Source organism: Bradysia coprophila (assembly GCF_014529535.1).
Source record: "Bradysia coprophila strain Holo2 chromosome X unlocalized genomic scaffold, BU_Bcop_v1 contig_173, whole genome shotgun sequence".
Classification (NCBI taxonomy): domain Eukaryota; kingdom Metazoa; phylum Arthropoda; class Insecta; order Diptera; family Sciaridae; genus Bradysia; species Bradysia coprophila.
In genome coordinates, this window is record NW_023503302.1 from 5294579 (window position 1) to 5320622 (window position 26044).

The following is a 26044-nucleotide window of genomic DNA, read 5'->3' on the forward strand; positions in this document are numbered from 1 at the left end:
GTAGGTCGGGATAACATTGGAGAGTGGCATTAAAGTTTAATATGTAAACTAAGCTGTAAGTATGTTTCAATATAATAATCGTTACACACATTTTTATCCTTTACCCTTTATGTTGAACCCTAATGCATTAATCACCGATGATGGCTCTTTTTATTGAAATTGAAATTAAAAATTTACTCGAAGTTTTGTAGTTAAAGAAAGATTTCAGAAACGTGTAATCTTTTATAGATTAACAGTACCCGACCAAATCTTTTTTGGAATTAAAATCTAATCCCACCAGAAGATGAATCATGAAAATTCAAAGGCTCAACAGTGAGAGTCGATAGTTGTTATTAAAAAGATTATGTTGTTCCACCTGTAAAAGTTTCAACGCTTCATACTAGGCCCCACCTCTTGGGTGGGCCAGGTCCCTTGACTGACTAAATTTTTCAATAATTGCAGTCCCAGTTTTCTTACCATTTTTCAATAAGCTGGTGTTTCTAACATCACAAAATTATTGTCAGATGAAAAAGCGATGCAAGAATGCTCCTTTATTTTCACTGGCCGTTTAGAAAATTCAAATTTAATTTAATTTTCTGAAGAAACAAAGAGAGCTATGAAGGTTCAGCGAGTGATGTTTAACTCTCAATAAATGTGAGTCAACCAAACTGCGCTGAGAAGATGGCATATATCTTGCCTACACTTGAATAAACTAAACTCGTGCAAACTACGGCCCTTGCTTCGCTCTGGCCGCAAAATTCACACTCGTTCAAATGATCTATTTCATAAGCCTTGCAAGGGAAAAATTCTTTTAAGAATATAATTTCACGCAACATAGTACATATCGTACCTAGGACTAAAAGTCTTTTTTAGCGTGTGAGAAGTTTCCAGACACAGCCGAAGGCGAGTACGAAGTCGCACTTTTCGGGTCCTAGGTTTGAAAATTGTTTTATACTGGTCGGAGCCACCAGGAAACATTTAATGTCATGTAAATGCGTGCTTAAACTTACCTTTAAAACTCACTTTTCTGAACTAAGACCGAATGAAGTTATAAGTCAATATTCTCACATCTGCGAATTACTCGAGTGATCAAGAAAACAAACAAAAACTCTTTTGTGAAGTACTTCCAGAAATTCAGGGAATAAATACATGTAAACGATGTGGATGCTATTGTTTCTTGGATAAAAACGGCAAAACAACATGAAAAACGTTGTGTCCACCTCAGGGAGAAATAGGAAATTCCAACTCAAGCGAAACATCGCTCTTATTGCAATTTCCTATTTTCTCCCATCGGTAAACAAAAATAACTATTAAATGCGGATCTAAGCAATATGCAAAATAATGAAGCTATGTTGCGGTTGCCACAACTACATTTTGTATAAAATGTTTATTCGAAAAGAAAAACTTTTTACAAAATTGAATAATTTCAATCCCAAACTATTTGACGACTCATATGCTTTTAAGACCAAAACTTACGAGCCTTATTTTCCTCATTGTTGTACCTTTCAGTTTATCACGCAGTATATATAAGCGTAAATACCCTTTTAAAATGCGTAGGAGTGACGCAACTCCACATTTTAACCAATTTTCACCACCAACAACTTTCAAGAGTTTGTCGCTGCGTCTTCTAAAATCCAGCTTCAAATCTGCTACTTCAATCAGTAACAGACTCACTTTATCTTTGTGAAAACTACTGAAAATTTCAGTGAAATTGTGGACTTGAGAACGTGAATATGTCGCTAGAACAAAAACAGAAAGTTGTTTAGCGTTAGGTTCCATTCGCAAATGGGAAAGAAAGAACCTAAAAAAAGCGTATGCTTCACACATTTTTACATACTTTGGGATGGAGGAGTTTTTGGAATTCATCATTCTTCGAGTGCTTACTCTGCGAACCAATGTATGAATTTGTACGAAATTGTGTATTCAATTATTGATTATTTTATCAATATGTTGATTAATATAGGCTGGTTGGTTAGTTGGTTGGATGTTGCTGCTTTAGTTGCTTAACACAGAATAAATCTATCATCTCATCATTATTACAAGACTATCATACAAACAATTGCAAACAGATAACGCGTTAGGTTAACATTAACTTGATTTCAATAAACAACGAAATTCAAATAAGAGCAGCAAAGCCCAATATTGTACAGAATTCAATATACAATTCAATATTTTACATGTGAAGATGAGTAGCAAAGGCTTTTGAAGCAGTATTTGTGGAACAACGAGGGTAACCGACTGGCCAAAATGGTGGCAAATCAATTTCTAATTCATTTCAATTCCGTTTAATTACTTCAATTATCGGACCAACTCGTCTAATTGCCGGATTCGCTCTATTTGCTTTCCATTCCTTTCAATTCCGTTCAATTCCTTTCAATTCCCTTTCAATTCCCTTTCAATTTCTAAAGTTACTTCCTGTCAATTCCTTTTAATTGCTCTTAATTCCTTTTATTTCTTTAATCCGTTAATTAACACCACTACTTGCCGGATTCGCCCTTCAATTTCTATAATTCCACGAATTTTCGAAATAATTGCTCGATATTTTCAAATAGATACAAATTTAAAGTCAAAGTTAAACCCTTAAGCATTTTGGAAAAAGAATCGTCAGACTATATCAATATAAAATTTGGAACAGCTATGTTGTCCAACATTTGAGACTCATTTTGTTAGAATCTTTACTTTTTACTCATACTTTTTAGAAGAGATTTTTCAATTTATATTAAACCGTCCAATTGACTGCAGTTTTGTTTAAAATGATTTCACATCGCACATCATTGTTTATTTTAGATAAATAGTATTTTTCGTATCAAGACAGGAAATGACGAAAAACTTTTGTGTATACGACAACTGAAATATATCCGACATATTTTACCATGATTTTTCATTAAGAAATGTCAGTTTTTCCCGAACTATATATCGTGCAGTAATAGTTATTTACGTATATGTTGTGTACGGTATATTTTAGGCAATTTCGCGGATTGTAGCGCGAACGAAGTGAGTGCCTAAAATAAATCGTCCACAACAGATGCGTATACAACTTTTCATCCTGAGGGCCTAAGTTACGAGAAAAATTCCGTAATTTATGCCCAAGCCATGAAAAAAACTTCATTTCTTTACGATTTATGGTGCGGGAAAGAAATTACATGAATTTTTCCATGACTATACGATTGATTAATATGGTGAATGTGAAGTGTGTATGTTTTCAAGTAAATTGCTGTGTTTTGTCTATTTCAGTTGTCCGATGCACAAAACGTTGTTCGTACCTCGACAGGAAATGGATTTGTTCAGCACACGTCAGCAAAAGCCAAAGCACTCAATTTTTTGTTTCGTTCAAGTGATCTCGACATCGTAAGATTTTAGGCTTTTGAAAAGTTGATGGAATAGATGATATTGTCGGTGATGCATTTTTTTGTAAATTTGGTTTGAAACTGGAGCATTTCGCATCGACAATGCCGACGAATATTCACTTGTTTGTTGCGGCTCAAACTTTTCCGTATCTGACTAACAAGAATCCTCTGAAGAAGAATCCTTCAGTGTGCATATTTTGAACATAAAAGGACGTTGGACCTGTTCTAAAATGGAACTGATCAACACTGTACACTGTTATTTATTGTGCGGGAGCTTTTAAAATTGAAACAAAAATGAAATAATGTGGTTTTGCATTCGCTGGTACTTCTTTCCGATAATAACACTTATCAGCATTTACTCTCATTTACTTTCAATTCCTTACAATTCCACATATTTCCAGTCAATTCCTATCAATTCCGATCAATTCCTGCCAATTCCGATCAATTCCGGTCAATTCCACCAATTCCAATTATTTACCGGATACTCCGGCAATTCCTTTGAGGGTGTGTAGTCAATTACCCGAGTCGGTTACCCCTCGTGGAACAATTGTGTGAAGAAGAAATTTATTTCACCTATCGTCTATCGTCTAATATCTTATTTCATTTTTGTTATTGTGGACTTGCGTCACGATCCCCATGTGAACGCGATGTATAACAACCACGACCATTTCCAATTTCTCAAAAAAAAAGGTTTCACACCAACCAAAAAAGAAACCACATCTGCTTCAAGTTTCACCCAAAATTTGGTTTGTCCGAAAATCCGTAACGCAATGAGTATCAAAGGGTTTTTCCAATTAAATTTATATTCAAAATTCGAACACATTCAGATTTGTTGTTATTGGTCGGATGAACACTGAACGAAAATATAACAGAAAAAAAGAAACTTATCGATTTAAGATTTATTGTCTGAGTGTTTGTTACGCTTGCAGTTTGTGCTTTCTTCCCTCTTGCAATTGCTTTGTCGACTTGTGTGTATAAGTACATGTGAAAGCTATAAAATAAATGAACCGATTCACTTAATCAATTTTGAAGAACACAATCAACTGAAAACAATACACACTGAAGCAGCTCTTTCATAAAAATGATTGCTTACTATTATTGTATGTTGACTAAGCTTAAATGTATGATATATATGTATGGTTCGCATATGAATTTACCATGATAAATGTTATATGTGTTTCATTCTGATAAATTACACTCTCACACGGAATTTTAATTTTAAAACATGATACCGAGTTGAACGTCAGGGTTATTTATCGTTAGAAAAACTTTATTTTATCTACATCAACAATACTCTTGTCGTTGTTAAGGGTTGTTGTTTTTCTGTATACAAATGAAGTACTTGTATCACCTCTATCGAAACATACATCCACATATATAAGGGTTGTATTTGTCGAAAGCTCTACTCATTAAAATTCGGATCTGTTATTCAGATTTGAATTTATTAGCATGCTGTGCACTTCTTTTTTAGCTGTATCGTCCGTAAACTACGGAAAATACATTTTACCTTAGTCAATTCACTGTCACGGTACAATCTACTGGTGCACCTGGAGTTCGTTAAGTGAACATCCAGTATTCATTATCTTTGTAATGAAGATTGATTGCTAAACGAACCGAAGAAGAAGTCCTTTTTAAAGGGATTTCTGCGCAGAATTTATCGAAATGATTGAAAATTCTGTTTTATCATTGGCTGTGTGCACTTTTGCAATGTTTTTTTTTCCTCTTTTCTATTTCTCGATTTGAAACTATTTTTAGTGTTCATCGCTGGTATGGCTGGGTAAATTGGTGTAACCTCTCAACTTGTTTTTTTATTATATTCAAACGTATGTTAGAGGTCCGTACACTAGACTTCCAAGTCATACAGTGTGGAAAATTTATTTACATTAAGGTGCACACATGCATGAATGTATTTCACACAACTAACAAGTGAATGAATTTATTCATTGCATAAAGAATATCGCACCTTTATGGCAGGTTATGGCTAACATATGTTGTAAATTCCAGTGTATTCACATTTTACTTAATACTTATAATTCGTCAATAGTCGTTTTATATCATCAGGTCATTATACGGGTTTTTTTAGAGTATAGCGCTGCTCCCAGCATGAGCACTCATAGATGACGAAAAGCCAAAATCCGAATTGTGATACATGTATGTGTGACATACAAGTGTTTTAACTCAAACGAAAAAATCATGACCACTGTCCAGTGCAGGTTTTCGTGAAAATAATTCTTGAAATGCTTGAAGAAGCTCGTAAAAATTCCCTAAACAATTCCTTAAAATAGACAAGGCCGCTATTTGTACGAAAAAAATACGAATACTAGTACCACCTTCAAATTCCAAAAATTCTTGAAAATTCCAGGAAATTCTAGAAAATTACCGAAAATCTCGAAACAATTCCTGAAAACAGGCACTACCCAGACTGATACCGTATTCAAATTCCAGAAATTATTGAAACGAATTGTTACTGAACTATCGGAGAGTTTGTTAAGCGAATCATATAGTTCCAGGCCCGGACTGGCCATATGGTGAATTCGGGGAATTCCCGATGGGCCTTTTGGATTTTTGTATGAGAATTTTTAATTTGTGGGCCTTTTTAAATTGAGTTGCATGGAGCCCCCGATGGACTTTTTCGAGCCAGTCCGGTACTGTATAGTTCCCCAATATCAATTGAAGGTAAAAGAATCCTCTACCTCACCCAGAAAACAAAAAACTAAACGAACTGATATGTTTAAAAATGGCATATTTCTTGTCTGATTGAGGTCATCGAATAGACGAATAAACCTTAATGACCACTAAATACCAAGCTCTCTGAAGCTCTCGTACTTTATTCATATAAATTATGGTTACGGCTTCCTTCAGTGATGGTTGAGATTAACCACCGCAAAATATATATTCGTGTCGAGTAAATTACGTTTTTTGTTTCATATTTTCGAAGCAAAATTAGCAAAACGTTTGAGTTAAACATTTCGAGAAAATCCAATTTTGTTTTGAGTTGTTTATAGGTGAAATGAATTTTTGGAGAGAAAAAAGGAACGTGTGGAAAACGGAGTATATTCGGTGATGTTTGTTGTGTAATGCGTTTCCACATTAAACGGTCATGCCTTGTCACATAGTGCCACTATTCGTTTTTATTACATCTTATAGCAACAGACAACCTAAATATGCCGTCGTAAATTTTATGTTGTGACATTTTGCTGTACCTACAACACCTATCGTAGCTGGGTGCAATTTCATGTTGAAAATGATGAACGACAAACGAAATATGTGGCTGAGGGTTTGGTCCACTTATAAAATAACAAGGGAACTCTGTAAATAAATCTATTTTTGGATGAATTTTGCCAATCGTTGTGAAAGCCAGGGTGAAACCATATTACTATATTACCGAACTGCAAACTAGAGGGTGGTATTGTAATAATTTACATAACAAGAATTCAAATTCGCAAGCTGTAACACGACTGGTGTTGAACGACTGGCTGATTGTATTGATAGTGTTTTTGTGTTTTCTAGCAGGAAACGGTATCAAGCGTACACAAATGTATGCTTTAATTGAAAGGCAACAAATGCACATCATTATTCAGTTTGCACTGCCGGAGTTCGCCATTGGCTTTGTAAGGAATCGGAAATCTATCTTACAAAAAAAAAAAACAGTGTTATAGATATCTCTTTTGGTACCACAAGTGATGTCCGAATCTTCATCTGAAGATGTGGAATTACTCTCCAGGGTAATCTACCGAAGTGGATGGTTAGTTCCATATCTCGCCGGAATCTAGGCTAAATAACTTGCACACAAACTCATTCATGTACATTGCTCAGTCATTCATTGTGTACCACACATTGATGCAGGTATCAAACACACCGCAACTATCCACGTTTTACATATAAACCTCGATATAAACATTTAGTGTTATCTGCCACGCAGCCCAATCAATTTGTTCCTTAATCAAGTTTCAAACAGCTGACGGAAGCGGTGCAGTGCGGGTATTACTATTTTTACAAAAATATCTATGTAGAACAAAACCAGTAGAAGAAGAACTTGTGACTAAGAAAAACGTTCTGCGCCGAAAAGGTTGAAATAGCCATCCGTAATTTTACATGCGGCACAGTCTCTTCATCAGTTACAGTCTTATAATTTTTTCATACAAAAAACCAAGGTAAAATTTGACTAGTCCAGACTTCAATTTAAAAAAAATTCTACTGCGAATTGCTTCTGGACGGTATTGTAAAACAAGTATCTAGACCTCCCACTTTTTAGTCCATGTACTCGCCTCGCATACTCACATTTTTCAGCAAAACACAACCGATAAGCATGAAAATATTTTATTCATTCGAAAAAAGTAAGGAAAAAAACTGGAAAAAATTGTTATGAGGAATAAATTATATCAATGGCATTCCTACATTCAAAGCGAAAATCCAGATGAAATTGCAAAAGTTTCCTTGGAAGCTTATCATAATTCGCTGAAAGTTAATCTGATGGAATGTACAATAGTGTTTGGTTTCCGAATGGAAATCGTAATACTGAATTGCTGGTGTTCTTTTGACGGTGAAAAGACCTACATTGCCGGAAATTGAAGAGATATTTTTTTTTTATTCTTCACAGATACTTCAATGACAAAACCGCAAGCGACATTCTTCTTCACTCCATAAATCGGGCTTCTGTTCAAAAATTTCTATTGGCAATGTAGCATAAAGTGATTCAACTGAAAATGTTGTAATAAATTTCCCATTTAATCCATAAATAGCTAATAATGCCATCGACAATATCAGCTACGTCAGAAATGCTCTTCCCCCCTTTTTCAATAAAATAAATCTTCTGGCAATTTATTGAATATTATAGAAGCCTGACACCATTCCAAAAACATCTGAGTACCGAACTGTTAAATTATTATCTCATGCCTGTTGTCAGACCTCTCAAGTCAGCAGGAGACAGTGACAATGAAAATGTTAATCACTTAAAACATTTTCGAATTTCGGTTGCCAACACAGTATAATATTGTCGTGCAATATCCTCCTCTTCATAAATATAGCAAAAATATTTATGAGCAAATTTTGACGGGCTTTCATATAACCGAAAATAATCACAAATAATGATAACATATAACAGACCGATGCTTCTGCCATGTGAATAAGTAGGTACGATAACTTCATCGAAATACTTTTAATTGCTTGTAGGTGGTTGGTATGTTGTCGTTCAGTAAAAATGGCATTTAAAAAAAGGAGACATCGTAGGAGACGGCAACGCCAAATGGCGAATGGTGTGGGAACTGCACTTTGTGCTTTCAATCAATATTTGATATCACGCACAGTTCACACGTACAAGTCTTTCTGTGTATTCCCATACTGCTCTCCACTTCGCAATTATAGAACAGCTTTTCTAAATCATTTCTCGCACGAATCCCTGATTTTTACCTGTGTTGTTGTATGTCAAATGAACATTTTCGGTTATAACGTGTTCGGGGGTGCTGTTTGGTAATATACTACCACCAGACAATTTATGTCGGATTTTTTCATGGCAGAAAAACGGCCTGACGTTAAATTTTATTGTCGTAGATTTCGCGATTTTGTCGAACAGTATGTAGGTAGAGTACACATGTACGGCTGCGGAAAAACCTCGTAAACGATTGGAGCTGACATATGTAATTTTCCTTCATTTTTTCCGTTTTTTTCCACTTTGAATGTTTGACACTTTAATAATATTATGAATATTCGAGGAAAATATGAAGTAGACAAAATTAAAATACCAATGGCGGGATGTTGCTGAAAATCATAAATATTATTCTTATAGGGGAAATACTGAATTTCAAAACTAACTCCGAGCATGCCATATGTACTAATGTTAAGGACCACATTTATCTTTCGTGACCAATTAGTTGTGTAAAGCGAACATTTCAATTTTAATTGCCAGTCGACGTGGAGAAAAACAACAAGGAAACTCCCAAGATTTTTCTTTTTCAACAGATTCCACCCACATTTACTTATATTTTTATAATTTGAAGTACTAGAATTGGCATTTACTTAGAACAATGAGCACATTAATCATGATATTCAAAATATAACCGAAGCTTTACTCCATGTAAGCTTTGGACAACATAATTAAAATCTAGTACTTCGATGTCATTAAAAAGTCCTAGGGTGTACGTTTCAACATTATTTAATTGGCAAATTATTTGAGCGATAAATAAGGAAATGCAAGTACGGTCAGACGATTTATTGGTAAGTATGTAAATTCAAACCCGAAACGAAACTTTGGGTTTCTCGTTCCCTGGTTAAAAATTGTTATATTGACAATCCGAAGGGGATTATGTAATGCAAATACATATTTCATATTCGTAACAAGTAAAAGAATTGATGAAAGTAGCCTGATAGTAACGCGATCTACCGTGGCAATAAAAGCATTTTTACTATCGAATGTATTTTCCTATATGAATGGACAGCAAAAATTTTACTGATTTGTTAGCACAACAGATCCGCAAAATTCCATTCCAAATGTTTTCAATCATGTTTTAGACTCTAGACGGTTTTAGAACCGGTTGGTCTCCGAAACGTACTCACTACTTACTGTCGAACGATCTATAAATTCGTCGGCAACGGATTTTGTATGCCTGGAAACAATAAAAAGCGCAAACAACCATTTGTCATTCAATGTGGTATTCCGATCCAAGCATCAATTTATATAAAAGTATATTGCAATCGAAAGGCTTAAATGCTCTCTCTCCACCAAAATTTATGTATTGCATTGCTCCAATAAAGATTTATGGTTGGCTATAATGCTGTTTTACAGTCACTACACTCCGCCAATGTATACGAGGACCATTTTGTTTACGATAATAACGATTCATAAAAGAAAAATCTGTTTTTGAAAAATGCATTTCATTTCGACAAAGGAATATAAATAACCGAGAGAGAAAATGGATCATTTTATTGAAATTAATGACTGCTGTGCAGGGGGAAAATGTTTAAAGTTCAGTATTCCGAATAAAAGAAGAAGAAAAAAATTTATCCAGAATGCATCGTAAATGGTCGAGTGTATTCCGAACCAATTTGAAAGGGATTTTTTTATATATAAAACTTTCATAAGCGTCTCTCGTGATGCTTTTAGTCGGTTTATGAGTTTCCAATTAAATAAGAAATTGCTGGAGCGAGCTTAACACAGTTATAGGATATGATCCTTTAACAGAAATTATATTGTAAGTCACACTCAACTTTTTTTTTATTAGAACAGCGTCGAAGGGAAGTTATCATTAGCGTTACAGAAACGGATGATTGAATTTCAACAAACTATTTCCTCGGGCATATTAGCCTGAGATTGTCTATTTATATCTAAAGTTGAAAATAGTTTCATACTTTGCCATTGAAAACATTGCAATTAGTAGATGTTTTCAAACGAAACACATAGGTCAATTGAAGACAAAAGTTCCTAATTGGAGGAAAATAACTTTTTGTTGCAATCATGTCGCTCAATGTAGGTTCTCTAGTCGCGGTAATGAAAATATGTTTTATTCGGAAAGAGCCTTTGACTGATTTTTAATGAGATGGTTATCCAGGTTTTTAAAGCTTACGGATTTTAGTCGTCCCGAATTTGACCATGCCTTTCAAATTATTCATCTTCAAAAGGATTTTGTGTTCGTCTTCTACACATTAAATTTTCTTGCGAACTGTTTTTCATAAAATCGATAACAGGTGCTGTGTTCAAATAACGACATCGCGTCGGATAGGTCTCGGTGCCCTGAGCAAGAAACACACAACCGTTGGGACAATATTGAAGGAAGTGAAAAATTATTATTTTTTTGAATTGTTTGTGTGAAGCGGTTGCAGTGGAACCCCAGACGTCAATGAGACCAACAACGGATGCGTGTTTCGTACTCAGGACCGCATTTGAAAAGACAATTTTGACCATCCAATTCTAAATGTGAGGAAAACCTGGTAAACGACTTTCAAATATAATCGTAAAGTACTTTCCGTTCTGATCGAATAACTTGTTTCGTTCTTTGGAAAAATATTATCTTTGGCAAAGTAGGCAAGCGAAATAACAGCGTTAAATATTCATGAAATTACTACATGGCCTATTTTCTCAGGAACTTTGAGGAACTCTTGCTGAGAAATCTGTTATCGTCAATAATTAAATTTTTTCAAAAACCTGAACTCTGTTTCTGCAACAATTTGCGTTCGTTAGTCACAAATCTCGACGTAAACAAATTTCGTTTACTTCATCAAAACTTTCGTAAACTTCTAAAGTGGATGATGTATTGGCTTCTATGGATGACGTTCGACACTCAGAATTACCCGTCGAACATACTTATAACAAGAAACAGCAACCATCTCGGCAACCATGTTTATCAACAATTTGTTTGTTCCTTCCAATACGTTTTGTTGAATTATTCTATATACAAGCCACATCTTCAGACACCTCATCGTCATATATAATGACTTATACGAAAGGGTGAACTCATTCCAGTAAATCTCTAGTAAATCGCAGCAAATCACGGTAAATCAGCAAAGTCAAAAATTTGGTCTTAATGAAATTATGCATCAGCTTGGGTCAATTTGCGTCAATTTGGGTTAGTACATGAATTTTATTTTATTCTTTCTCTGGCAAGACGCTTGGAAATGAGATAGAGTGCCATTTAAAAATATCTGTTGTGATTTACTGACTGTGAAGTGTCCTTGGACCTATATGAAGTATTTTATTTAAAAAAAATTATGAGACTGGTTTGTCGACCGATGGCATCAGTATATAATCCCCTAACATTAAGTCTTATAAACGCTCCAATTTCCAATTCCTTACAGTAATTTTGCTACATTCTTTCGACCCTTACAAAAGGATTGGTGGCGAATGTTATAAGAAAGTATGGCAACAGTAGTGACCTGAAGACAACACTAAATCCTAGTGAATTTCTTAGGGATCATTTCAGAGTGGCGTAATTTTCCAGAAAGAAGTTCGTATTACTAGAGAATCAAAGATCCGGGGTAATTTTAACTGTGTTATTATGGTCGGTTTAGGAAGACATTTTCCTGCATTTTTGCAAATTTTCCTAGATTTTCCCATAAGTTCTTTAATTAAAAAAAAATCAAAAGAAATTTTGGGAAAACTTAGGAAAATGTTTATTTGATAATGATCCCCGGATTTATTCGAAGGAATTTAAATTACTTTGGACTGCACGTCCACGTTGATGCAGTTCAGTTTCTCACTGAATTTTTGATTTAAGCTAAAGTTTAATTAATTCGACGAGATCAAATGTTATTGATGAGCTTTCTCTCATTAACTTTTTTACTTTCTCCTTCTTCTTCGTCATTGCTTCCTCCATTAATATGCAATCATATGACGGAGCAACTATTTCATACCTCCGATGCTACGAAGTTGAAACCATTTACCCTCTCATCAAAGATACCGTAAATTGAGTTGTATATTTTCTTAATTTTATATATTAACGGAAAAGATTGTTCCTAAGCGTCTGTTGATGTTGATTATATGGTACGGAAGGAGTAAACATAATTGAAGGACTTAATTTAATGAAGAAACCCATTCAACAAATGTTATATATGTGTGTGCGCTTCACTCGTTTAAAACAGGAAAATTCGTTTAACTCATTTGTCTATTTGTTTTTTTGTTTTTCGTTTTTCTTTTTCATTATACAACGTAAAAATCTTATCGAATGAAATATTTAGCACATGAATAACATACCTGATGCATTGTTATTGTTCACGTTCGATTTTGATGAGCAATTGTTATTGATTGAATTAAAAAAGGTAGCAGCACCCGTTCGCCGTAATATCCAAAACATGTTTGGTATACTATTGTAAAATTCAAAATAAAAATTCTTTTTAAACCGCTAACCAGCGCAACGATTTGAATTTAGATTTGCCTCGTGCTTTACAGCCACTTAAAATTCAAAAATACTGAAAAAGCAGAAAAAAAAACAACTTTTCCGACAAATAACATGGGATTTGACTTGGCCGTTTGTTCGTTTATTGAAATTGTATGAAACACAATTTTGATGTTTTTTTTCACTCAATTATATTCAAAATCATTTCATCAATAGATCAAGTATCAATAGCCCATTCAGACTAATCGTGACATTACACTTCAACGAAAGCAGAACGTGCTGAAAACACGGAAATTTTCTTTCGATATGATTTACAAGCTGGACCAGTGAAAGCTTTCTTCTTGATATAAAAAATAAACAAATTCTGTAGCGCGATGTATCGTACAAGCGGTTGAGTTGGAACTGAATCGAACAACCAACTGTATTTGGCTGATGTATATTTTGAAGGGGTATACATTGTGGGGAATAGATTTGGTGTCCGTATGGGCATGTGCGAGGGAAAAAATGACATAGAAAAGGTAAAGAATTTTTTTTTGTTTTGTTTGATACAATCGTTTTTGCTATACAACATTGCATTAATGATAACAATCTTAACGTTCAGGTACGTTCTGTCTCCGTATGAAAGAAAGACGAAAAAGTAGTTGATTTGTGCCGAACAGAGTTTTTATATTGTAATCCAATCCAGTCGTGACAATAGTTTGTGCAAATATATTCGTGCACTGGAATAGTTTACCGACGACAACATTTAATGTGAAGCTTTCTTCTTCGATGTGTATAATTCGCTAGGGGTCTTTGTATATGAATGGCATGGTCATGGTTGTATCCCTTTTACGTTTTTCCTTCTTCTTCATTTTTATTCGGTCGAGATATCCCTTCAGATATTTCACACGCAAAAGTCAAGTGTGGGTCGAGGTTCCAGGTATATTTTTTCCCGGTGTGTATATACGTTTCTGTTTGCTTGTTATTTATTGAACGATTATCGTAAAACTTAATGTATAAATAACACAGAAGCGAGTTCACCTCTCGCCAGCCGTGTATTTGTTTTAAACATTTTATATTCTTGTTCCTTGATCTGCGTCGGTAAATAACTTTCGCTTTAACCAATGATGTGACGAGTTTCGACTATCAAGAAGGCAGAAAAAGGCAGTGTATACAAGTAATAAGAACAGTATACCATCATGTCGCAAAATATGTGATTACTTCCTTGCTTCCGCACTTTGAATGTTATGAACGCCAGTAAACGAGTTTCGCTTGTAATTGCACGTTTTCCATGATCCGACTAATACTCTTTTTGTTAAACTTTTTGAATTTTCACTGATGGTGGTATAGTGGATTAGATAAAGCTCAGTGTCCTCAACCTTTCTTCAATCTTCAACAAGTGAAATGCCAGCCCCCTCCTCGCGGAAATTCGGATGACGACTTGAGAATGACAATTGAAGCTATCTGCTTCGAAATAGCTGAGCTAGGAAACAGGGCTTATTATTGGGATTTTAATTCTGAAAATTCCGATTAATTAAAAAAAAAATCTGTTCGCATACTTCATTTACACATCCAGATGCAAGAAGCTTCTTTTCACATATTTTTGCAGTTTGTTCCGATTCTAGTGTTAGTACATTTATCTCTATGTGCAATGCACATTGTGCATATAGTAATGGAATAACAGTGTCTTGAGTATGAACAGCCTCAATTCTCTACTCTGGTGCTCAGAGGAACACAGTACATAGTAACACCATAATTTTTATGTAATGAGTAGTTTGGTCGTTTATGTGGCATACCTAGTGCGATATCATCCCGATACTGACCAACATTTTCTCAGTACCTACAAATGTATACATACTTATCTTCAATTCCGGAGCATATCCCGGAAGCCCATCCCCATAAAAGATGAATGCCAACAAGTTTTTTTAAAAGATTCCCACGTTTTAATCAAAACATTATAGCTTAGTCTATCTCTATCTCACTGTCTATATAAAATGCTCCGCAACATAAGCTCTATAATGCGTAAATGTTTAATCATCATTAATGTTTCCGAATATTAACACACAAAATATATAGCCGCTCCAATATCCGCGAAACATACAAAAGCATAATTCTGCTTTATTGGTGAAAAGCGGTAAAAACAAACACGAAAAACCCTCGCTTGAATCTATTTTTTTCCCCGTCAGTTCCATACCGAATCAAAGGAGAGAAATTCCGTTAAATATAGGAATGTGTGGGAACTCCACGGCCTTTGGCACGTAACCGTAACCCTATAAAAGTGATAAATACCCAATAAAAGTAATAAACCTCTTATACGGTTTTTGTTTTTAATTTCGAGCCATAGACCGGGATGGAGAACGTGAAATCAATACACCATAAATAATTTAAAACGAAAAAAAAAAAATAATAAAAATTCCATTAAATTGAGTATCAGTATTTGTATTGTATTAAAAATTGAATGATTGGATGGAATTGAACAATTTGTTGTTGTACACACGCTCCGCAGTGAAACGGAAACAGTGAGAGGTTAGTACACACGTTTCTCGGATGAGATAAAAACGAAGGGAAAAAATTGCAAAACACAGAACAAACATTGAGGAATTTCAAAATCAGTTATGCGAGTACTTGCACTTCTTTCGTGATGCGGTAAAACGTTCATGTGTACAGCAGTGGATTTGTGTTAAATTGTGCAACAGCAATATTTACCATAAGTAAGCAAATTATCTCACCTGATAAGACTTTATGCACACGGAAAGAACTAAAATGCAAAAGATTTCGAAATTTGTATATCCTTCACGAAATTCATTTAAGCATACAGCAACTGAGTTATAGTACATAATATGTACTACATATCCAATCTTATTTTTGTATCGAAAAGGAATCTATAGTTACACTCTAAAATTCTGCGCTGGAACGAACATTTGTAAAAATTGTGAAAAACTGCACTACGGCTGTAATTTTGAACTTTAATTAAATGCGTGAACATTTCCTTTCTCGATTCCTCTTCCAACGTTAGAAGAGTTAAGAGAATGATGCTTTTGATATAACACTCTTCCTATAATCTCACTATCCAATGTCCAACGTATACAAAAAAATTTATGATGACAGGGTAGTACAATGGATCACAAGATCTGTGTGCATCGATCAAAAATGATCGTAATATATTGATTCATCAAAGATATCCAAATAATTAAACCCACATAATGTGGGACGTGAGCGAAGAATGTGGGACATTTGAATCATTTTTACTCCGTAGACAGAAACTGCCTCTGCACCATTTTTGCAGTGTAATTGTACAATTTGACACTTCCACTAAAATCTTTGGTGAGGGGTTGTGAGTGGTCGGGTGGGGTTTTTTGAGCGGTGTTAATCTTTTTGGACTCAGACTATCAATATTAATCACTGGTCCAAAGCGCACCATTCTACTATAAAATGAACTATTTTTATGACTTTTCTTCTACAAGGACCTCAACTAATATAAGATTTGTTATGTTGCTTGCGTCAACCATCACGCAAGCAACATAACGTGTTAATGTTGGTATAAATGTGTTGCTATGCATAAAATTTTTTGTGTTGAGTATAAATATGCAACCTAACAAAGTGCATTTAACTAGTGGCCAACATTGTAAAAATTATATTCACCCGAAAGTAGGGTTCCGCGAGTTTTTGTGGATTTTCATTACCTTCAGTATGTTTATATACTTTGGTTAATCCAAGGTTCCAAACGAACGCGAAGGCGGTGTGATAAAATTTTCCTGTAGCGCCAACTAGGTTTGGAAAATTTTATATGCCGATTTCAATTTACCAAAAAAAAAATTTCAAATTGATTTTCAAACAATATACATGTCTGAATTGTCAAGATTTGTATTTCACTCGCCTTCGCAAGTGTCTTAACCTGTTCTTTCAGAACCGTGTGTCTTGATATAATTTCTCGGCTTTTCCAGTATGTTGGAATATTTGCGTATTTACTAACACTCGAAAAATAAGAATTGTTGTAAATTCTGCTCTTAAATGAGTGCGATGTGTCAATCGAATTTTTTATTTCAATTTTTCTTAAGAATTTTAGTTTTCATTTGTAGAATTTAGAACTTGCGCAGGGGCAGGCAACGAAGCAGTAAACCTTGGGTGCTGCTTAATAATTCATTAACTCGGGATCGATTTGTGAACCCGAGAGTACTCATTCGTGAGTTTTTAAACAACTCGGTTTGAAAACTGTTATTTTGACACTCGTAGTTGCATATCCGAGCTGACGGCTCAACTTTCGCAACAAAGCAGTATACATTAGGCCCTGCTTAGTCATTAATTAATTCGGGATCAATTTGTGAACTCGCGAACTCACGCGTGTGTGTTTAGGCACCTCGGTTTGATAACTGTTACTTTGACACGGGTAGTTGAATACATCGCCTTCGGCTCGGATATGCAAATTCTACCCTTGTCAAAATAACAGTTTTCAAACCTTGGCGCTTAAACACACACTTGTGAGTTCCACCTGTATCACAAATTGATCCCTCATGTAATGAATAACTTTCGCAGGGTGAATGTAATCTACTATTATTCAGAATACTAAAAAAATGTTCACGAAAGTAATGCTATGAGTTTCCATGAGTTTCCACACGGCATATTCTCGACTTAGCATCAGTGCCTTGTGAAATTTATTTATCAGAATAACAAAACTACACAGGAGCAACTGTTAACCTGTTACAGACGGCTGTCATCTGTTAATCTGTTATCGACAACGACAGTAATAATAAACGACAATCTCTGACTAAAGAGGTCTTATATAGCAAAAAGCATGTTCAAAACAAATGACGTAAAAGATTTCTGAAATCGATCTATGAAAATCTTCGAACAAATGAAGTAATAGATCAGATAGTAAAACTGTTAATGACAGGTTAAATTACAAGTATATCGGGAAAGAAACGGAACGACAAATTTAGTTGATAGTTGATAGGAACGAGAAATGTTAACTGAGAACACCACACTACCGCAGCATCTGAAAGTATCTGAAAAAGTTCATAATTTTGACCGGAATTGGTTTTAAGTTATAAACAAAAATGTTTGGGGATGTCAGAATATTTTCTTTCTCATTCAAAATTACAAGACCGATCAAAGTTCCGATTTATTAGCATATTTATTGACATATAAAACCGTTGCAGTAGTTCTTTCGGTGTATAATGTTCCACTCCCCGATTTCTCCCCTTCAACGCAAAAGTGCTTAAAGCGTTCAGTTCCAGTGAAGCGCATGAAATTCCTAAAAGACCCAAAATGCGATCACTTTGAATTTAAAATGAAATTGACTGAAAAAATTTCAACATAAAGCCAACAAAACAGAAGAACAAATGAAAATTAAGCATGCGATATGTATAAACATAGAAGATGCGATGACCGTTCGTATAATGTTTTCCCGAAAGAAAACGGAATATGCATTGGGCTCTTTCGTCGAGTCGTTTGTTTTGTTATGATAACGACTGGGGGCAATTTATCTTGATTAGTTTAGCAATTTAAAATTCAATTGAATCAAAACACAAAACGGTTGTAACTTAATTAGTGGATTTTACCCAATCAAAGTAAATTGCCTTCGAAGTGAGCGTTTAACGCGCGGCACTTGGTAATATATTTGTGATTTGGATTAATAAAATTGTATGACGGTAGTATAACGATTAATGAACGGATGAGTTTTTAACACAGAACTGTTCGCAGTATTGACATAGAAAATATTTAGAGGCGTGTGTTATCAGAATACCCTTTGCATTTCTTGTTGGAAATAGGATTCATGCTTTCGACATGTGAATTAAAACACACAACACATTCAAGTAATACATGCATGTATCAAAATCTGGAGTTTTTTTTTTAGTTCTGACATACGAGTGTTAATGCTAGGAGCAGTGCTATTCAATGATTTAATAGAGTACACTTTTATGTCATTGGCGCTCTTAGTTCGAAATATTTTTCTAATAGACGCTGACGTCATTGTGGCTTCTTTATAAACAATCGTAAAAATATCGATTGAGACAAGCCTCTTAGGGAGATGACGAAAAGTATCCGTCACACAACGGTCCGTTCAAAGATTATATAACACATGACACAGCGACACGGCGACAGTCCATACATTTGCTTGAAAAGTTTAATTAAAGTTTTATTAAATAGGGTGTATGAACGAACGGACCCTAAACTGAAAGCAAAATCCTGAGCATCCGAAAAACGGTCAAAAGTACGCAGAACTCCATATAGAAAATAGTTAGGTTGAAAAACATTCCCTCTTTCAGTGGCCACGTTATTTTGCTCTTATCATCCCACCCATCTCTGGTATGCGAAAGGGAATCCGTTTTAGCGACAAACTCTACTGCACTGCACTTAAAATTCGTGCATCATTCTGTTAGAATTAAATTTTGAAAGAAACAAAATTGGAATCCATATCCCAATTGCATACTGAAAATCCAATCTGCAAAATATTTTGTTCGAAAATTTGAATTTGAACGACGCATTTAGAAAATTGATTACGCTCTAAAATATTCATAAAATTGATTTCATCGATACCGGGATTAGTTTGCTTCGGCGCATTTATTTTGCGTTAAATTGAATTCTTGGAAATCTTTGTTAAAAAATCTTTTCGTATTATGTGTACCGCATAACCCAGTAGACGGGGCGAAAACGACTTGACGCGTGAAATCCACACAGTAATAGGAACACACAGTATTCCAGACTTTCATTTGAAGTGGAAATTGAATAATTTCCAGTTCCCCATACACATTTTTGTGGAGTGTTGCGTAATTCATCGAATTAGTTTTTGCGGTACGTTCTATATGCAGATATGAGACCCAAACTAACGCACTTCAGGCATGAGTGGTACTCTAAATAGAGTATCGAAACGTGACAGTGTAAAATTTTGGCACTGTTAAAAAAATTGGAACAATTTTTAATACAAAATAGTACTCTATTTGGCAGCTGTCAATCGAACCACTCAAACACACTGGCAGACGGTGATATTTCACCAATTATAAAAACAAAAATAAATAGGAAAGGCGAGGTTACAATAAATGCAATGGAATCACTATTAGGTTCATGGTACTACAATTTAATTTTTTGATTTTTCGGAGAAATTAATTTTATCTCTAGGTGAAATAATAGCAGTGAAAAAGTGCTATTATTTCGCGGTCGGTAGATAATAAATATTATGCACGGATGACAAAGCGGTCAAGGCTTGCCGAGACGGCTTGTCATACGTGCATATTCTTTTTTATCGCATAAGCGAAAACGAGACAACAAGATATGCGAATGACACTTTGACAATTTACAGAAGTATAATGTTTGTTTATATATCCTAGGTGAATAATTTTTTCGGGGAATCACACCGCGTATGCGATAAAATAGCGTATTCACCTCTGTCCTCATGTTTATTTAGACACTTGGGGTTATAACATTCGCCATCGGCTCATGCAACAACTCCCCAAGTGTCTAAATAAACATGTGGACAGAGGTATATAATCTACTATTATCTGCCTAGAACGATAGTCTCGATGTTATCCTGGGAAAATTTGTTTTCCTCGATATAGCTGTTCTTGGCAGTTAAAATAGCGTATGCTCTGTCCTAAATGTTTATTTTGTCAACTTTTAAATCGTCAAAATAAACACATCAGAGTGGTGCAAAATCTACCTTTTCTACCTAGGTCCCGACAAGTGCGACTTCGTCGCACTTTTTCTCCGTCCAATGTGAAAAATACTATTCGTACCACGGACTAAAAGTGTTTTTTTAGCGAATTCGATTCCAGACCTCGCCTTCGGCTCTGTCTGGAAACTTGTCCCACGCTAAAAAAGACTTTTAGTCCTAGGAACGAAATATACTATTGTTGTCTCCCCATGTGAAAGTTGAACATATCAGTTAGCAGTTAACCCTCTGCAAAAATGATTCATTAAACTGCTCAAAGAAGAGCTTCAGGGCGGGGTGAGCAATTCAATTCATACGAGCACTGCGCATATTAAAAACCACTCACGTCAAATCTTGCGAAAATGTTATCAGAAACGTTGCAGATGGTTGAGATCCTGTTTTGTTCGTTGAAAATTCCCTCCTTACATATTAGATTTTCTTCTCCTTTAAGATTTCCTTAAAAACAGTTTTCTTTTATCCCAGACGTCCCGAACAATCGCATCTGTTTGCTAGAGCGCCGTCATTTTTTTTCGTTAGTGCGTGTCAATCTTGATAACCATTGAGTATATAAACGAAAGCACTTCTTGTCGCATAATAAACGATTCTACTCTTTACCCAGATAATTTTGTCTAACTTGAGTTAGGCAAAATCCCCAACATAATATTCTGTCTAGAGCACTAGAGCACACAAAAAACGAGTTTAATTTTTGCGCGTATTATATGGAAACGAAGTGAAATGAAATAGCTGGATGAACATACAAGATTGTTTGTCAATACACACACACAGAGTTTTACCAGCGCTATCTTTTCAGCTGATGGAAATTCAATTTCTTTACAGTCTTAACAGTATACATGCTGATAGAGTTTCAAAAAGCCGCTTTTGCCTCTCTTATGGTAATGAAATTATCGTTAAAATATTGAACAAAATTAGCAAAAAGAAAGATTAATTATGTAAGATACGCACTCGATATGGTTTGCCGTTTGATGTTGTCGGTATCCGATGAGTGTACATTATTTTGATAATTGTATCCATGCATTCAACGAGCATATCATCGCAAAATTGCTTTGATTCAAACCAAATGTTTCATTTTGTTAGCGAAAATAATTTATTTGTGTCTGATACCCATCCAACAACTTTGTTTTTTACATCCATTTTTCACAATACGATTTTTCTGCACAAAACTGATTACATGCGATGAAGGAATAGAAGGGAAAAAAAAGTTCGCATGAAGAAAGTTATGGTTTTGATGGTCTCGAACATTACATCGAATTATAGGTATGTTTTATAACTAATCGCTGTGGTGATGATGTGTAATAATAGGCATCATTCGTAAATGACGTCCGAAAGTTAGGATGGGCAGAGTTTTGGTCGAGGAAAAAAACGTGACCATTTTTGTGACAGGGGGATTGTCGATGCGACATGTCCTTTTCGTAACTAATTTTGTCCCACATTGAACATTAAAGAAGTAATCAATAGTTAGGTGATGGACACACTTTTTTATACGAATTCGTTTCATTGTTTTCAAGAGAGTGTGAAAACACTGGTCAACAGTCTGGCTTTAATTCCACAATTAAATTTTCCGTTGGTCATTCACTTTGGGGCAATGGACAGCCGAACGATATGTGACAGTTTTTGCAAATCTGCACGTAACACACAATGTCTAGATTCTTGTACCATATTCACCGTCACTTTTGTTACGTACCCATTTTTAATAGGCACACTGTAGTCTCCACTCACCCACGCATATCCGGAACTATATAAAAGTTACATGACTAACACTTTCCGCGTGTGTAATTTATCATATTTTGTATAGAGGTATCCGCCACGTTTTAGTAGATATTTCGTTGGAAATTTGTTACAAATGAGATGAATATCGTCTGTAACGTTTTTAGCGGTAATTACCTTCTAACGAATACTATCATGGAACGTTGTGGCTTCGTGGGCTGCGTATTTACGCATAAATAGTCCACAGATGTGAAAGAAGAGATTTCTAGTTGGAGACGACTGGTATTCTGGTAGTACTCAACATCCACTACAACCTCGTACCGCAACCTCACATCACAAGTTAAATATGATCAATTGTCTGTCAGTAAATATGAGTAAAAATCCAAAACTGTGAAATTTTCGTAGCCACATCTCATGAACCATCAGCACATTTTCGACAGTTTTGTAGAGTTTTCAATACCGGGATATCACCATCGGAAACACGAAGTCGATTGGGGGTATTTAATCGAAGCTTGAAAAAGCTCCTAAAAGTTAGTAACAAAATGGTTTACATTATTTAGGCTTCAACTGTTTGAATTAGAACTTTTACTTCTATTGTTCAAAGTATCACCAGGTGTAAATTTTTCTTTTTACTTCATTTGATTAAGCACACGTTTCGTTATATAAGAGTATACTATCCAGCAACATTTGTTTTGTTTTCATAGTCGTAGTCGCCCTATATAACATAAGACTATGACTAGCCATTTTTTGACATTATTATGTGTAAGGCATCGATATAATATAGGGTAGATTGGCACATACGAAGAATGAAAATTCGGAAAGATACACACAAATTACCAAAGTATATAAACATTGAAGGTAATGCAAACCCTCAGCGGATCAGAGAAATTACCAAGGTAAATATACATACTGAAGGTAACGCAAATCCTCAGGGAATAGCAAGAAATATGGACCCCAAGTTCCGGGTGAATATAAGATTTGTTATGTTGCATCCGTGACGTTTGGCGTGATAATGTTGGTGAAAGTGAATTTGACTTGTGTCCAACATTATAAAAACTATATTCACCCGAAAGTAGGTGAATCGAAAAATGTTATTGAAAAATGGACAAAAATGACATTTTAAACATGTTTAAAGATGTAAATTTTGTGTTTCTATGTATTTCTGACGATTTCAAATAAATCTGAACAAGAAAATCAAAGAAAAAAATTTTTTACCAAAAAACCGGTCTAAAAATTCTATGAAAAATTAATGTGGCGCCTTCATTTTGTAAAATACAATTTTACTTTCTTCGGCAAAATTGTAGCAAATGATATACAGAACAATATTACCAAAAATTTTTTTTACTTCGGAACATATTTAAGAAATTATTTAACTTTAACCTTAAATTTAACACATCAATTTGAAGAAAAGTCGGAAAAGTCTTAAAAGATTTGGAAAATTGGGAAAATCTAACTGCGTCAAAAAAAAACTTTGAACCTTTACCTTTAAAATGAGCTATCACACGCATCTCTCCGTTTCACACAGCACTGCCAATAATTCGACAAAGACACCTCTGCATTTAAACTTTGAAGGGGTGGGGAATGGAAGGATGAGGAGGAATTTTTTGTCTCTTCTTCGGAAAATTATTTCTTCGATGTACCCAACAACCTCCAATCACTCGTTTGCAGGAACTCGCTCGGTAAACGTTCCTTAAGAGAATTTGCGTTATCGATTACACTACTAGATGCAACTTGACGCAAACGAATTCAATACGTGTGCAACATGATGGAGCTAGAATTCACCTGAAAGTTTGGATCCGTGTGTAACTGTGCAAATAACGACACAAAATTTTAATCACAACACAAAAAAAGCGAAAGGACATTAAAAAGTACATTCAAATAACAAAGGGACATTAAGATTTTCAAATACTTGTATGGCTTTATTCCGCGTGATTTTTTCTTAGAACGTAAGTTACGTACACATACATTCTTTGCGCACAAACGTTCTCTGTGTTTGCTTATCTACCCTATATTATATCGATAGTGTAAGGCATTCCAGACCTTTAATTATAGCCTTTTATCAAACGTTCGATGACAGCGAACCAAAAAAAAAATCGCGTAGTATTGCCTATAATTTTTGGTAAAATTGTGATAGGTCATCCTTTGTGCGCGATTCAATTTTCAAAGGTCATTATTGTGAATCGAAGCTGTGGGATTGAAATGGTTTTGATATTGCAAACGGTACTTCATTCAAGCATGCATCAAAGTGAAAATCGCGAATTCATATTTTATTTGAATTATTTTAGTAAAAAAATTAATTGCAAAAAAAACCTTTTAAAAAGTACTCGAAATCCATTTTTGTCTATTAAAATATCATTCCAACATTGTATTTGGTTTGATGCACAATGCATTACACTTTATACAATTCTGATGCTGTTTTTTACATTTCTTTTCCGAAAAGTATAATTTCCATTTAAAGTGAAAAGTTTGAATTTACTGGCAAACCCTAACTGCGTATGCTTGGCAAGTCAACAATGAAACGTTCGAGCAATATCTGTGTGGCAGTAAGTGCACCTTCTGGTACAGTGCACAGTTGAAACTTGATTGTATTAAAAGTACGCTAATATCTGATCAGGATTTTGACTTATTGGGGGAAAAGGTTTAGAATAGTATGTTGTGTTACAAGTATTGTAATGTTGATTTTTTCAGCACTAGATCCAAGTTTTCCTTACGAGCGGAGCGAGTAAGGAAAATTGGGTCGTGTGCTGAAAAAATCAACATTACAATACGTGTAACACATCATGCTTTGTGCCAACCGAGAATTGAAATAGACAAATGCCCAAAAAATCATAATTTTCATTGTAAACAATCACTCTTCAAATTTGATCGATCACATTGCTTTGCATTTTCTAAAACGAATGTTGTAAAAACTCATACAAATTCCATAACAACACTGCTTTGAGTGTTGAAATATCCCATCAAACGGGTGCTGAAATAAGTAACTTTACAACACTAAAATGAGTGCTGAAAAGAGTCGTATTTCAATTCTCGGTGGCACAAATATGATTTTGAAGCGTTAAATTTATTAGAGTACGGAAACCCTTCGCTGACCGATGAACGTTTATTAAAACACTAAACACTTTCGAGATAATAAACAAGTTAATGTAACGATGCAAATATTTTCTCCATTAACTTGACTATGTATGGTTGAAATGTCAAAAGTTTACGGAATTGACTTACTTACGAACTAAAAAGTGCGCAAAGTTACATCAATTGCAACGTGTTTTATGCAAAAGTATTTTTTGAATTACTTAAATACAAACCCGTCTTATTGTTGTCTGGATCCTGGTCTCGATCTTAGTGATTAAAAGCGGTGAAGATGGAAAACGAATAGCCTCAATATCAAGACACTGCGCTTGACGGCCAGGATCTTAGTGACCAAATAGATAAATTTTCGGAGTTTTGACAATATGTCAACTCCTGTCAATCGTAGTGCAGACACAAATGATTTTGAAACTATTTGACTGATCCTTTATTGCCGGTGATGTGTGTGTATGTTCTTCTTT

General features: G+C 34.9%; 1 protein-coding gene across 1 annotated transcript in view; it reads right to left on the reverse strand.

The window, feature by feature from the left end:
- The window catches only part of LOC119068020 (hybrid signal transduction histidine kinase M), a 67695-nt gene extending 54110 nt beyond the window's left edge, over nt 1–13585 (reverse strand). The window contains exon 1 of the mRNA XM_037171381.1: nt 13009–13585. Within this exon, the coding sequence (XP_037027276.1) occupies nt 13009–13108 (100 nt within the window). The 5' untranslated portion in view covers nt 13109–13585. The remainder of the gene's footprint in view (nt 1–13008) is intronic.
- Nucleotides 13586–26044: the final 12459 nt, after the last annotated feature.